This window comes from Nansenia antarctica (assembly GCF_963989245.1).
Source record: "Nansenia antarctica genome assembly, chromosome: 9".
Classification (NCBI taxonomy): domain Eukaryota; kingdom Metazoa; phylum Chordata; class Actinopteri; order Argentiniformes; family Microstomatidae; genus Nansenia; species Nansenia antarctica.
Genome location: NC_137679.1, coordinates 20,591,373 through 20,606,834, shown reverse-complemented (window position 1 = coordinate 20,606,834; position 15,462 = coordinate 20,591,373). Strand labels below are relative to the sequence as shown.

Here is a 15,462-nt window from a genome sequence, read left to right as displayed (position 1 = left end):
GGAAAAACCTAAAACCATTATCATAATAGACCAAGTAAAGTCATAGACAAGTCATACTCACATCCTTGACCAAGTCAGGGACTTATCTAAATTGCCCTTCCTTGTTTACAGCTGAGTAAAGTAGACAGACAGCTATGTGAGGGACACTGAGTTGGTAGGGGACTTATTGCAAAACACTAACATGTGTTCAGAGACATTGGGGGTGTTTGTATAATGTTGATGATGACAGCATATGCCCCATGACCTGGTCAGTATAGGGTCAGTAGAGATGGTCATGCGCTCTAATGACAGCCCTTTTATTTGATAATGTCACTCAATTCAGATGATATTGGTCCCAAAACACCAACACTTAAGTGTGGAAATTCAGTCATGTCACATGGCTTAATATTACATAACATATGCTCAGGCAATACGCAAATCAACAGATAACTACTACCAGCAAAATATTGTGTAAAAAAAAAAGTGAAGCACGTGTCACAACACTCGCCTTGAGGGGTTTGAATACATTCCCCTTGCAATACCGTAATGTTAGTGCTAGGCTATCTCTTGGTTTAGATGCTGTTGTCAGTATTCGGTAATACTGACAACAGCATAAAAAAATGATGCATAAAAAATGATGAGAGTGCGGCCAGAAGTCATTATCCCATTTAGTATGGATTTGAAGGATTTTATAAAAGTCTATCCCAAAACACTAAGGTTCGTATACTATGAGTTCGACGGTAAAGGGCGTGCATCATTGTTCCGGGAAAGTGGGATGTACTTTTTGTTTTTGGATTGAAATACAGTTTTGAGGAACTTCAATCTCAAAAGTGAGACATTCACGATTGTAAATGTTTTTGGTTTTGAAACACTGTTTAGTCTGGCTTTTGTATGTGTGAACGCCGGACAGGTATGTACAATTTTTTGCCTAAAATCGTAAATGAAATAATATCCACCTGTAGCTATTTAGAAATGTGCTTTGCTCAGGTAGTGATGCTTTGTTTCTCGATACACAAACGACCACAAAAACACATACTTATGCGATGTACATATTTACTTCTTTATAACACTTTATAACACTCACTATTACTTGACTTTATTCCCTCCATGCTCAGATAATTACACAGCACATTCATGAGAGATTAATGCAGTGTCATCAATGTGGTGTTGTGATTTTTCTCAACAACTTTACTATTTTTTTTGCAACAGGAAAACATTGTTGGTGTTGCCAACAAAACCCATTTGAATTGGTAGAACATTCGAAATATTCATTGTACTGTATATTGTCAACAGTATTTAAATTTAAAACATATACTATGTTATTATACAGCAAGTGGGCATTTTCAAATGATCTGAAACAGCTTTCCAGTTGTTAGCCTAATTGACATACGTAGGTACTAGATCAGTCTCAATTTCTCTGGAAATTGCTGAACTTTCCCTATTGTGAATTATAGTATGGTGTTTGTCACATGCATAGCTGTAAAATAGGAAGTGAAATATAACATCTACTAGTCACATGCTCATTGTGTTTTATATTGTCCATTGACATTTTTACAGTGCTTTGAGTGAAGCATTTTCTTCTTCCTTTGGCTCTGCACGCCAAAGGTTTGGACTTGAAATTACACAATTACTAGGCTATACGGTTAAAGTAGAGATTCTTAGCTTTTAGTTGATGGTTATAGCCTACACAATTTCACCATTCAGAAATTACACCACTTTTTATGCAGTCCCCCTATTTCAGGGTACCCAAAAGTAATTGGGCAGATTTATGAGCTGCTCAAATTAAGCACTCATGTTTAGTATTTGGTCAACAATCCTGATGATGCTCTGCCAGACCTGTTAGTACTGCAGACATCTTCAGTTGTTGTTTTTTTAGGTCTTTTTGCCTAAAATCTTAAATGAAATGCATGTTCAATTGCATTTAAATCAATCTTTCTGCTTTTTGGACCTGAAACTCCCTAGCTTCTATGGCAGTATATCTTACTGTATGATGAAGTGCCATCCAATGAATGTATAGGCTTTTGCATGCACTTGAGCAGACAAGATGTTTCTAGAATTCATTCTGCTGCTGCCGTCAGCAGTTACTCTCATCAGGTGAGCCAGTTCTACTGGCAGCTATACATGCCCAAACCTGCTGTAGCCTATATCTTGGGCAGATCATTTTATTTCCATATTTTCCTTTTGCAATCACTTTGATACATGATCATATTCATCTTATGTACCATCATGACCATGTTCCAGACCTCTCAGGCTTTTAGCTACTTTTTAACTTGACCATCCTTTTTGAGGAAAGCTAGTGATTTGTACCTTGCGGTGAAGCATCTGTAATTTGACTGAGGAAGTAGCCTATTCTGTGGATTGTAGTCTCTGACACATTCACACTTGATGTGTGGGAGTTATTGTGTTTTTTTCTTAATTATGGTGAGCATTCTTCAGTCATGCACTGTAGAAGTCTGCCTTGTGACAGAACACCAGACTTACCAGCTTAACACCTGTCAAGCCAATTGTCCCACTCATTCTGGGTACCCTAAAATAGGCATTAGACACTATGCATAAGTGTTGTAATTTCTGAATGGTGAAACCGATATGTACACAAATACCATCAAGGAAAAGCTGAGAATCTCTACTTTAAACCCACAGTATTGTTTGTATGTACAGTCAGTTTGGAATGTAAAGTCAAAAGAACAAAATAAGAGGAAAAGTACTAGTCCCATTACTTATGCAGGGCACTGTATTTACTATTAGACTAATTAAATCAAATGTGGTGGCATTCAAGTTGACATGTAATAAAGAATGTGTAATTAAAAAACAAACAAACACACAAATCCTGACTAATTAAGGTTACCTTAAGGGAAATATAGGCTATTGTACATAAAACACAATGCTATGCATGCCACTGTGCAGTAGGCCCATTTGATATTGTCCATTGAACATGAGTACATATAATTATCACATTGTATCTCTTTATCCTTTTTTTTAACAGGTAGTGCAATGCATTCATGACAGAATACTGTACCCCCAGAACACAGCAAACACAAGGTTCAACCAAGCCAAATGTGAAGTGGTGAAAATCATGATCAGGGGTGTGTAGCTACAGCATCTGCCTGTTGTCTGTATACGTCTATTATCATATCTTTGATCTGTTGAAAAAAACAAAACTGTAACATTGCATGATGTAACTTTCAATAACTTACATGAATAACTATGACTTCCTCTCATTTTCATTTTCAGACATTGTCATTGTGCAGCATCCTGTTTCTGTCTGTGTACCACTCGACTATAAGGTGACTCTGAGTGTTCGAGCAGAGGGGACAGCTGCCCTGAGTTATCAGTGGTTCAAATCTGATGAAAAGGAGGTAAATGTTTGTTGAGTTTCATTACCTTTGTCTTATTTGATGAAAAAAGAAAGTGTCATCTTGAGTAGAGTACATCTTGACTGACAGTATTATTTTCTAGATTATCCAATGATAACACAATTCATCACCAATTAAATGATTGTTTTTTTTTTTTAAGGTGTTCGGTGCCACCAAAGCAGACCTGACATTCAAAGCACAGAAGTCTCAGCAATACATATGTCGTGTGAATGACCAGTTCTGCAACTGCGTGTTCAGTGACTGGGTCAAAGTCAAGGTCCTTGATAAACCAGGTAAACACAGAACATAGGCTTATATAATAACCTGTCATAACTTATGGAAATAACTTGTTGGAATCACATTCTGTATTCACAGACATTACTCTCCTTAAAGCACTCTTGGCTCATTCATGGTCAGACAAATGAACCCAAACTCAGAATGCTAACTAGTAATGAGTAAACTGGCAGCAGAATATTAGCAACGGCTGGAAGCACGACTTAACAAAATAACTGAAGCTACGTTTTTTCCCCACTTCTGTTCGCTAGCTAGATTACCTTGCTTAGATACCTTCACTTCGGGGTTCGACAGAAATAATAATAATAATAAAACATTAGACTTATATAGTGCTTTTCTAGACACTCAAAGACGCTTTACAAACTGAAAAGGTTGAGTAGTAAATACTAGTAATAATAAAAAGAAACAAAAAATTAATAAAAGAAAGTATAGGGGCCTGATTAAGGTAGTGCTCGGGACACATGGGAAGGAGAGAGGGAGAGGGTTAACTGGTGAAGGCAAGCTTGAAGAGGTGGGTTTTGAGGGCCTGTTTAAATGTTGGCAGGGTGTTGGCCTGTCTGATGTGGTTGGGGAGGGCGTTCCAGAGGGACGGGGCTGCGGCTGAAAAGGCCCTGTCACCTCAGGTCCGGAGCTTAGTCCTGGTGGTCTTGAGGGTGGTTTGGTCATCAAACCTGAGGCAACGGGAGGGGGGGTGGAGGGGGACGAGGTTGGCAAGGTAGTAGGGGGCCAGATTGTTGATGGCTTTGAAATGATGAAATGTCAGAAGATATTAGCTAAGCAAGTTGTAAAATGATTTGGGGGCCAATATCTTTAGCTAGCTAAAGTAAATAGCTTACTATATTGTTGTCTTAGCAGTTGGTAAAAGAACAGGATTAAAATGAATATATATGAGCAATAACATATCGTGGGCTTGCTACAGCATGCACAATACAACCCAACTTGTTCTGTCTAAAGCTATAATACTGGGACCATTCGTGACTGGGCTATAGGCAGTCAAATACTAGGTGAACGTGTTTGCAAGACACGACTAAACTTGGATTTTATGCATTTCAAGTGGCATCTTTGTAATCATGACGACATAGTCATGTCTAAGAATGTATTTCACCATGTAAAATCCCCAAATAGTGAAAATACCACCGCTCATCCGTGATCAGACTTAGCTGGGCTGCTGCAGCTGAAGAGTATCAAATAGAGTGCAAAAAAGCAGCATCTGCGCACTCAAATCTGATGTTTATTGCAAGCTTTCAGTCTCCAGGCTCTCGGACCATGTAAACAACAAGGTGTATGACGAGTTTGTATGACGCAGTTTGATGAGACTGAAGAGACGCGCAATGCATTTTGGGGATTGAGTAGTTGAATAGTGTGGTCTCATTGCGTACTCAGAGATTCGGGATAATCTAATATCCATACTAGATTTCTTGCATACTCAAATTTTACATACTATACAGTGTGAATACACTGCACACTCAAAATCTACGTCATACCTAGTATGAATAGTATGCTAGTATGCCGTTCCGAACACAGCCAGAGAGAGAAACTGCGTGACACATTCACCAGGTGTTATTTAATATAGCCACGTATTACAGTATTGATAATCATGTTATGCAGAATTACCACCACCACCATTTATATTACTACTGCTACTGTTACTAATGTTATTGATGATTAGAACTTGTATTTGATTTTCATAATGGAAGTACGTTTATTATCCGGCTACCCAAGCTGCAAGTTTGAATGTCTTCTGTCTTCATGCAGCAGGTCTCCCTGGAGCGTGGCAAGGAGAGCTCCATATATCAGTACACCCTAAACCCCAGACTGTCCGACAGGGGGAGAGACTCACCTTCCACTGCTCTGCCTTTGGTATTCCCACCCCACGCTACCAGTGGTACAGAAATGGCTGTCCCCTGCAGGACAAGTCTGCACACACTGACACACTGCAGGTAAGAACAAGAGACTCCAATGTTTATTTTACTCCTGCTCATGTCATCATGTTTACTCAGTCTTGTGCTGTGATCTGTCTCAGAGCCAACCACATTTAACCAGCTGTATGTAAATATTGTTATGGGGTTTAGAGAAACCTGGTTAATGTTTAACATAGGGCTTGCTTTCGATGAGAGTAATATCATGTGCTAGTCAAACACTAATGATGAGAATGTGTCTTATTGTTTAACTTCTAGATAGAGAATGCAGAGGCAGAACACAACGGATCGTACCTCTGCCATGTGTCTAATGTTCAAGAGGAGAGATGGACAGAGCCAGCTGATGTTGACATAGGTAAATGGACATGTGATTCGATGATTGCTTTCATAACATGGAGGATTGGACAATAAGAAAAACACTGGGTTTATGCATTAAAGAGTGTATGAAGCTGTGACACTTAATCTCTTTCGTGAATGAATATGAAACCAAAGAAATCTGATATGACAGAGTTATCTTATTTTCCACTTTCCTCAACAAAAGGCCATAGTAATTTCCCACTTTTCAAGTAAAGAGTGGAACAACTCTGAATATTCGAGTAAAGATGTGTGCACATTCCTCCCACTACATTTTTCCCACAAACTATGTACATAAAACTCAAGTGGGTCTTTCCATTCTGCAAAAGATTAAAGGTACTTTCCCATTTTTAAAGACTGCACTAGAAGGAAGTTGTTTAGACTCTACAGTAGCCTGGCCTATACTCACACAACAGCAAAATGACTTGAAACTACGGTAGCCCTTTAAGATTTCCCCTTTATGTGGTTATGTTGTGGCACATGAGCACTCATATTCAAAATATATAACAGAATAAGTTTGACAATTTGAAAGAAAACTGAGAAGCCTAGAATCTGTGAATCTAGATGAAAGTGTAAATATATGCATTGATTTTTGCCTTGATTCTCTCATTCTGTTTCCTTTCTATTATGACACCTGATACACCCCCAGCTTCAACACTCACAGGTACGTGTCAATGGAAATGCAGTCTCAGTTCTAGCTATTTTTAGAATGGGGTTTTAGCGTTATGTCATAAGAGGAGGAAACTGTTCCACTATTTCTTTGCATCTGCTGTTTGGTATCATGTTTCTATTCTTAGATGTTGTCATAGTAAGGCAACCTGATAACAAATTCCACTGTGGTCTTTGGTGCAGCAACTGACAAAGTGGCTCTGCTGATTGGCAACTTGAATTACTCCCACCACCCGGGCCTGACGGCCCCCACAATGGACGTACACGAGCTGGCCAACCTGCTCCAGCAGCTAGACTTCCGGGTTGTGTCCCTTCTGGATCTCACCAGGGAGGAGATGCTGGCGGCCATTGACAAGTTCCTTCAGCTGCTTGACCGGGGAGTGTATGGTGAGCTCAATATTGCATTATAGGGGTTAACATGGAATAGCCCATTTTGAACTTAAGAAGCTACCCAGTAATTAGAAACTAAATAATATCAGGTTTTTTTCTTCTGACAAAGGTCTGCGAATATATAAAAAGATTGCTCTCTATGCTTAAGTCCTCTTGATCTAATTGAATCTAAACGATTACTCTCAATGATCGGTCTTATGGATCTCATACCTGACACTGCTGTTCAGAGATCTTATTGGTGGATTGGTTTGACTGTGTGGTTTAGCAGGCCGATAGAAGTGGAAAGGAGAAGCGTAGGGCTTTAATGTTGGGAGCTACATGCCTTGCTATGTTTAGCCATTTCCAAAGGCCTGTAGCACTTCAAGATGGCAGATTTATTTAGTGCCTTAAGGGCATTTAGCAACACAGCAAGCAGCCATCTCCTTTTCATTTTAGAGTAAAGTAACTAATCATACGATTTTATTAGAGACACTGATATTCAATATAGAGGGGGGCATTTCTAAGGATTTAGAACTTTGCCACATTCACAGTATAGTAATCTAGGCCTCTTACAGTATGTGTGGTTGATGATCTATTTTTAGAAAATGTGGTCAGTTTATAGGAAGTTACCCAACATTGAAGTGACAACCTGACAACCTAGTGACAGGTATACTGTAACTGTGCACAATAAAGAAGCTGTTCAATGTGGCTTCAATACTTTCGACCTTACAGGTTGGAGACATGCTGCCTACATGGCTACCTAACTCTATCGTATGTGCACAACATAATATTTTGTTTATAGAGCACAGGAGAATTGTTGTGCAACAGAGGCTAAAACAGAGAGCCTCGTCTGACAGATGCATGAATGTACACGTGTATGAAACATGGGCTATGACTTTGCAGCGTCCTACTTTCACTGTCTTGAAAACCCCATTGACCTTTTGATGCGCTGCTTTCAATTGTTCACCGTTTCTTCTTACTGATGTGTTTCTGCGTTACCCTTATGTGCATGAGTATATTCTTTGTATGCTTCTTTCTTGTATACCCAAGAGAGGCTTAGTCCTAGTTTCCTGGACACAGATGAATAGAGATTTTCCATTGAAAATGTTGATTTTGTCCAGGGCTAGGCTTAATCTGTGTCCAGGGAAACGCCTCTTTGTGTTTCAAGTCTTTGCACTGTGTAACACGAGCGGACCTCAGCTGTTTTTGATCTGATGAATTAACTGCTATTAATGATCATTTCATACGTAATGCATGAAGAAAATGTTTTTTTTGTCTTTCACAGGCCTCTTCTACTACGCGGGTCATGGGTACGAGCATTCAGGGAGGAACTACCTGGTGGCCATCGATGCTCCGCAGCCGTACCGCACGGAGAACTGCGTCTGTGTACAGAGAGTGGTGCACAGCATGCAGGAGAGACAGACAGCGCTGAGTGTCGTCCTACTGGACACCTGCAGAAAATGGTAGGTCTTCTGAATATGGATGTGTGTCTATCCTGAGACTTGCTTGGCTCATGTTTGAAATATACCGTAGTAGTCGTTTGACAAATTATGATGATTGATAAGATGGGGGACACTGACAAGCTATGTTGATGTTATTGTTTCTTGCACCATTGATTGATGGATTGGGAATGTAGCTGGAGTGTTTTAAGATGCTACATACATACATACATACATACATACATCAATTTTTGTATTTTCAGGTATAACCAGGATTGCTTAGCCTCTGAGATCAAGCCCTTGGTACCCATGGGTAACACAGTATATGGATATGCCACGTACGTATATTTAAACAATTCTGACAGAATCATGGGAAATCTGCCAAATCATGAAAGATGAAAGAACAATTTGATATCAATGTGAAATCAATGATGAACATAGATTTGTAGAAAATCTTTTTTTTTGAGGGGGGTGGGGGTTGATTTTATACGGTATGAACTATAAATGAACTGTTGCCACAGATGTGAAGATGCAGAGGCCTTTGAGGTCCAGGAGGGAGGGAAGAGCACTGGGATCTTCACCAAGTACCTGAACAAGCACATCCTTCAGCCGGACAAAGTCACCCATGTCCTGGAGCAGGTGTCTGAGGGTCAGTGTCCTGGGGATGGGATAGCTTTGGTCCTAACACTCCACTCTAGTGGCCAAACAGTAGAGAGCATGAGTGTTGCAGGGTGAACAGGCTGTGTAACTTTGAGAATTGTTTTCTTTATCTCGTAAAATGAAATAAAATTTAAAAATTCATTAAAATAACAAAATATCGCCCTTCCTTTTTGTCCCAAGAAAGACAAAATGACTTGCGCTTGAGAGAGTGAGACCCGTGTCTCCATACGTTACTTTTGGTTACTCCATTCCATTACAGATGATGTACTGTAAACAGTTTCGCTGTGAAACGTCTTGTTCAGTCTGCTGGTTGGATCACAGACATGTTGACATCTCCCGTCCCTCCTTCATTGGCTACTCTCCCTGGTGTTTACGCTGTGCGTGCAGGTGGCAGTGCGGTGGGGGCTAGTCACGCTGTCCCCTACTGGGTACTTGTTTGGTTGTTTGATGGGTCTCTCTGGTAACATGACTTTGTGTTCCAGAGCTGCATTAGCATGTGACCTCATTCTCTGGAAATTCACACTGGTGTTGGCCAGAGAGCAACAGGAAACCTGAGAGCTGTAGAGTTAAAGACAGCTGCTCTTCTGTGTTCCCCCCTCAACAGCTCTCTTGTGCTCATTCACCAGTCAGCGGTGCTATAGTAGGCCACACTGAACCACACTAACAGCCCTGGATGGATGTGTGTGTGTGTGTGTGTGTGAGAGAGTGTGTGTGTTTGTGTGTGAAGCTTAACACACAGCCCATCTGAGGATGAAGCTTTCAAAAAAGATATATATGACAAGACCCCTTTTATATGTGCCAAATGTACTGGTGGTTATGAATAACTTCTAAGTAACATCAGGCTTTGCCCCTCTCACCTCTGATGAAATGTTACATTTGTGCATTATACATGTCTCCTTATAATATACTGATGGGAAACCACACACAAGCCTCCTGAACAGTTAACACAGCTCTCTGAGGGCCTCTTTTGAGGAATTACGTGATCTATGGCCTGCGTGTCCGATTTATTTATAAATGGGGAAAAAAAGTTGTTGACGATTAACTGCTGTCTACTCAATCCTAATGGGAACATGGTGAAGACAGCTTGCTTGAAATGTTACTAAAGCCAAATCCTCTTCAAGGCTACTGTAAGCAAGCCAGTATCCAAGGCCTTGAATAGGGTTTCAATGTATCAGATGTCATTTTTTCATCAGCCCAACAATGACGTATAGATGTCTACCACCTAAACATTTCTATAAATTGACTATACCCTTAGACTAGCCAAAGTTTCTGCTAGTATTTTTTCACCTGTATAGTTTTGGAGTATTAGCATTCCTGAATTAATTTGTGTGTACCGACACAGCTATTTCGTTGGCAGCACAAGCTGAACTTCAACCTGCATTTTCTGTTTCTCTCTATTCCTCAGATCTGGGCAGAGACCCTCTGGTCAGAGGCAAGCAGGCAGTAGAGATCAAGCACACGCTGAAGGAGCCTCGCTCCCTCACTGACCCGGTCAGGACCACAGGCCATACTGGAGAACTGCGTCTGCGAGACACCTGCTGGAGACAGGCTAACAGTGAGTCTAAGAGGACCGACACAAACAATCCAATATCACCAAAACCTTTCAGACCACTCCCAGATTCGTAGACACACCTTATGGATGCAAGGACTGATCATGAGATCATTCATGAGATCAAAATGATAGATTTAACCATGTTTTGAAGGTATACAGTAGGGATGTAACGATGCATCGCAAAACACTTAATTATTGATACAATGTGCCAATTCAAATCGGTGAGATGAAAAATGTATGGCCATACAGCAGAGCTGTTCAACAATCTTCTTTTGACTTAGCTTTGATTTTTATAAAGAAAATGAAATATGCATTCATTGCATAGTTTGTGTTTTGCAGTTATACCCTACCCTACAGAAAAAAGAAAAAGAAAGAGAAAGACAAAAAAAACATCAACATGCTTTTCAACTCTCTTCAACTTTATCACGTATGTAGTCTGGCATAGGTTTTGTCTTATAACTATGTTTGTATGTGATGTCATCCGCAGAGCTACCGCATCGGAAGCTGCTTATTTTTCCTTGTGGGGTCGAGGTGGAGATCAGCTTCTCAGCCCTGTTCTCAAACGTCATGATTGCCTTTGCCACAGTGAAAACCACTGGTCCCAAAGCCCAGAACTGCAGTGTTGGCCTGAGGAGCACACCTGTGAGTTCCGTTTTCACTCTCACTTGGTGCTGTCATGCAACCTTGCTTGGGGCAGGGTGGATGATGAAAAGTCCCAAGCATGCATTTTGATTTAGTGTTGAGTATTATATGTGTATTAAACTGTAGGAAACCCTTACAACAAATGTGATGTCTGAAGTCAAGAAAAAAAGCTTGGTCATGGTTATGAACAGGAGGATCTGAATGAAGCCATGTGACTTCCTGTTGTAGTATCAGCTCTCAAGGCTGTCTGGTTGTATAGATATCGATCTTGACTTGACTGCATATCATGTTCTGAAAAGAGAAGTTTATTTTTCATGACAACCCTCTATGCAATCTAACTTTATTGCTCATAAAACAATGCCGCAGGTACAAAGGCTACCATGAGTGCACGTTTACAAGTGTGCACCCTTTCACAATCAAGGGCATACTGTAATCCTCTGCATATTTTTTCTTTCCCCCTTCTCTCAGTTTTCAACACTGTGGTTATTGGTCATGGACATGTTCACAAGAATGTAGAGCTGTGTACATATATAGAGTTCCGTGCTGCTAGGTGGCTGAACTGGGAAACAAGAACAGGAAGCTGTAGTGCATCAGCCGAGAAGTCTTCTGCTTCTTCTGCTACACACAATTCCTTGTAGCATACTGACATCTAGTGGCTGAAAGCATTATGTTCTCCCTATACCCAACAGTATCTGGCTTGATTAGTTGTAAACCATATACATTGTTGTACAGTGTATTAACATGTTTAACATGTTTTGTTATAGTTGCCTTATGGAAAGTATCTATCTCATTTCTCCCTGTCTAGGTAATGGAGGACATATTCTCAAGTCCTGCTAGGTCAGGTGAAATGGACTCTCTGCTGTTAAACAACTCTGATAGTCCTGACTGCAGCCTCAGACTCTGTGGCCTTCAAAAGCTCCTGGTAGGTTTACTCCGACTGGGACATTGATTTGTAATGTAATTCTACAAGAGCTAGATAGGTCACTAGAAGATCCAACAATGTTTTGCTAGATGGTTTTAGGATCCCAACCTAACATGCAATGGTAAGACAGTGTGAAAAATGACTTCCTTGGTTGTGCTTTTTCTTCCGTCTCCCTCCTGGATTCCAAAGGGATCTTTAGTGATTCAGGTGGAGCTTCACTATACTCACTCAGACAGCAAGCTGCGCCTGAAAGAGAGCAAACAGCTGGACATAGGGAAGCCTTTGGTGGCGTCCTTTAAGCTCTACGGGAGAAAGCAGGTGGCCGAAAGGCTAGAGGGTCCAAGTCTAGGCCACATTCCATCCAGCAGGCCGCCTCAGCGTCAAACCACGGGACGCCCCTGCACCAGGAAGGCAGAGTGTGCTGCTACCAAAGTTACCACCACGAGGAGCAACGAACCAGAAGAAAACGATGAGAGACTTTAACCTTTGATATTCCCTCCCCGTCTGTGGGAAAGCCTACTCTTCACCCAAATGGACCATGTTGGAATTCTCCAATCATTCCACATTATGAATTACTGTGTAATATTAGTTCTTGATTTGTTGTGTGTTGATAAAACCTGTAATTGGCCAATCAATGTAATCCACCAGCCCTGGTAGCTTGTATAGTGGTTAGTAGCAGGTTAGTAGCAGAGTACTAACCACTATACGAGCTACCAGGGCTGGTGGATTACATTGATTGACCAATTACAGGTTTTATCAACACAGTCAACACAGTTGTGGCCACAGCAGCCCTGGGTTTGAATCCGGGTCCCGGCATTGTGGAACGATGTCACAGCAAAAAGATTGATTGTAATAATAATAATAATAATAATAGTCTATGTGAGTATGGACAGATACAATTAAAACATTGAACAAACAGGAGTCAGATGCATTGCACCATCAAGGGACAGCTTACTATTCACCCAAATGGACCATGTCTGAATTCTCCATCCGGTCTAATGAATGACTGTATAATGTTAGTTCTTGATTTTCAGTGTGTTGATAAAACCTGGTAACTCAATGCAAATTTGAAATCAGGAGCACTAGACAATCCATTTTCTCTTGTGAAAGTTTAATGGTGGTTTTGTGTGTGTGTGTGTGTGTGTGTGTGTGTGTGTGTGTGTGTGTGTGTGTGCGTGTGTGTTTTGTGTGTGTGTGCGTGTGTGCATGTGTGCGCGTGTGCTCCTGTTATTCCTAAAAAAAACACGTTTTTCTTAGTTGTCAGCATGACACTCTAGAAGCATTATTTATTAGTATCACAATAAAACTATAGGACAACTTTGTTATCATTAAAAAAAACAAAAAAAACTTTTTGTTATAATAGTCTATCTCTATCTGAATAAAATGTCAATTTCAATATGTATATGAACCATATTCAATATGGTACTGTAACCATTAAATGAATGAATTAATCATTTGATATATGTATTTAATTTATTTTTTAATGATCACAGTATAAAATGATAAGTACACCTTTTTATTCATCACTGAGCTTCATTTTTCAGCTTCAATAAGCGTTTATAATGAGTTTATTGTAAAAAAAAAAAAAAAAAGTTACGTATTTTGTTATTGTGTAAATTTGTGTAAAATAATATTTTTTTAAAAGCATAGTTAAATAATATTTTTTTTAAAGCATAGTTATCTATAAATATGAGGTGTTCTATTATTCTGAGTACAAACTTCTTTACATTGTCAAGGGGGCAATCTGGAATGCAAAGAACAACATCATGTCTTGAAGCTATGCAGTGTGTGGGTAAGCTATGCAGTGTGCGGGGTAAAAGTTGAAATAAGCTCATAACGCATTTATAACTTATGTTCAAGAATTAATAGCTATAAATTGATGTACCAATTCCAGAATGGCTGATATAGCTAGTAAGGGAACACAAAGAAACACTGGTGCGAAATGCAGTTTTGAATCTTCCATCCTTAACTTCATATTCGCTATATTCTGCCTGTTTCATCACCAGCCCTGGTAGCTCGCCGTGATCGTATAGTGGTTAGTACTCTGCGTTGTGGCCGCAGCAACCCCGGTTCGAATCCGGGTCACGGCATTGCGAAACACAATGTCACGGCAAAAGGGCTCTTTTTGATAGTTTTTCACGAAATTGGTAAATATCATTATAATGTGACAAGTTTTTCTTGTTCAGATAGAAATCAATTGTAGTTTCGTTCCTATCCAATTGTGTCACTGATCACTAGGGAAAAGACCACTACATGCCAACGAGCCCTGGTTGCACGCCGTGATCATATAGTGCTTAATACTGCGTTGTGGCCGCAGCAAGCCCGGTTGGAATCCGAATATATCCGAGAAACGATGCGTTTATATTTACCGTCTTTATGGATTGTGTTGTAAACAACGGCCCAAATAGTGGGGGTAATATGTGCAAAATGTTAGGGTAATAGTTCACTTTTTCATAAAAGCACAAAACTTGGTACACTTGTACAGTTTGGGGTCCTGAACATTTTCAGACGTGGAGCCCTCGCAAAAACTCCTCCTAGTGGCCGTGGCGGCCATTTTCCTTTCCGCCATAGCCGAATTTTGTATTTTGCTTCATATCTCCTGAACCAAACATGATAACACCAAACATATGATGTCTACCCCTATGTTTTGAAGGCCAAGGATTACAATGATACCATATACAACATCATAAAGTGTTCAGTTGGCCATGGCGGACATTTTCCTTTCCGCCATAGCCGAATTATGTATCTCACTTCATATCTCATATCTCCTTACCAAACATGATAACACTGAACAGGTGATGTCTACCCCTATGTTTTGAAGGTCAGGGATTACAATGATACCATATACAACATCATAAAGTGTTCAGGTGAATAGTTACACAATTTGGCTATGGCGGAAAGGAAAATGGCCGCCAAGGCCACTAGAAGGAGTTTTTGCGAGGGCTCCACTTATGAAAATGTTCAGGACCCCAAACTGTACAAGTGTACCAAGTTTTGTGCTTTTATGAATAAATGAACTATTTTTTCACATATTACCCGGACTAAAAGGACTAGTGAAAAAAACCAACTAATGCTCACCAGCCCTGGTAGCTCGCCGTGATCGTATAGTGGTTAGTACTCTGCGTTGTGGCCGCAGCAACCCCGGTTCGAATCCGGGTCACGGCATTGCGAAACACAATGTCACGGCAAAAGGGTTGATTTTGACTCCTGTCTCCTGGTCTGAGCATAGGTTAACAATGTCCAAGAACACATCAGGCCCGAACGACATTCACACAGAGGACAGTACACGAACGCTTCCACGTGTATATAA

General features: G+C 40.3%; 1 protein-coding gene across 1 annotated transcript; it reads left to right on the top strand.

Moving 5' to 3' along the window:
* The first annotated feature begins 801 nt into the window (after nucleotides 1-801).
* Nucleotides 802-13,522, top strand: malt3 (MALT paracaspase 3). Its single transcript, XM_080538889.1, has 15 exons — nucleotides 802-889; nucleotides 2,963-3,062; nucleotides 3,211-3,335; nucleotides 3,493-3,625; nucleotides 5,382-5,566; nucleotides 5,804-5,900; nucleotides 6,549-6,563; nucleotides 6,752-6,955; nucleotides 8,223-8,400; nucleotides 8,640-8,714; nucleotides 8,898-9,025; nucleotides 10,442-10,591; nucleotides 11,076-11,230; nucleotides 12,036-12,152; nucleotides 12,342-13,522. The coding sequence occupies exons 2-15, from the start codon at nucleotides 3,053-3,055 to the stop codon at nucleotides 12,633-12,635; spliced, it is 1,866 nt and encodes a 621-aa protein (XP_080395015.1). The 5' UTR covers nucleotides 802-889; nucleotides 2,963-3,052; the 3' UTR covers nucleotides 12,636-13,522.
* Nucleotides 13,523-15,462: the final 1,940 nt, after the last annotated feature.

Excerpts from the sequence above, each read along its gene's own strand:
- malt3 (XM_080538889.1), top strand. Across the intron at positions 8,401-8,639 it reads CTGGACACCTGCAGAAAATG|GTATAACCAGGATTGCTTAG; the intron begins GTAGGTCTTCTG and ends TTGTATTTTCAG. Across the intron at positions 8,715-8,897 it reads ACAGTATATGGATATGCCAC|ATGTGAAGATGCAGAGGCCT; the intron begins GTACGTATATTT and ends CTGTTGCCACAG.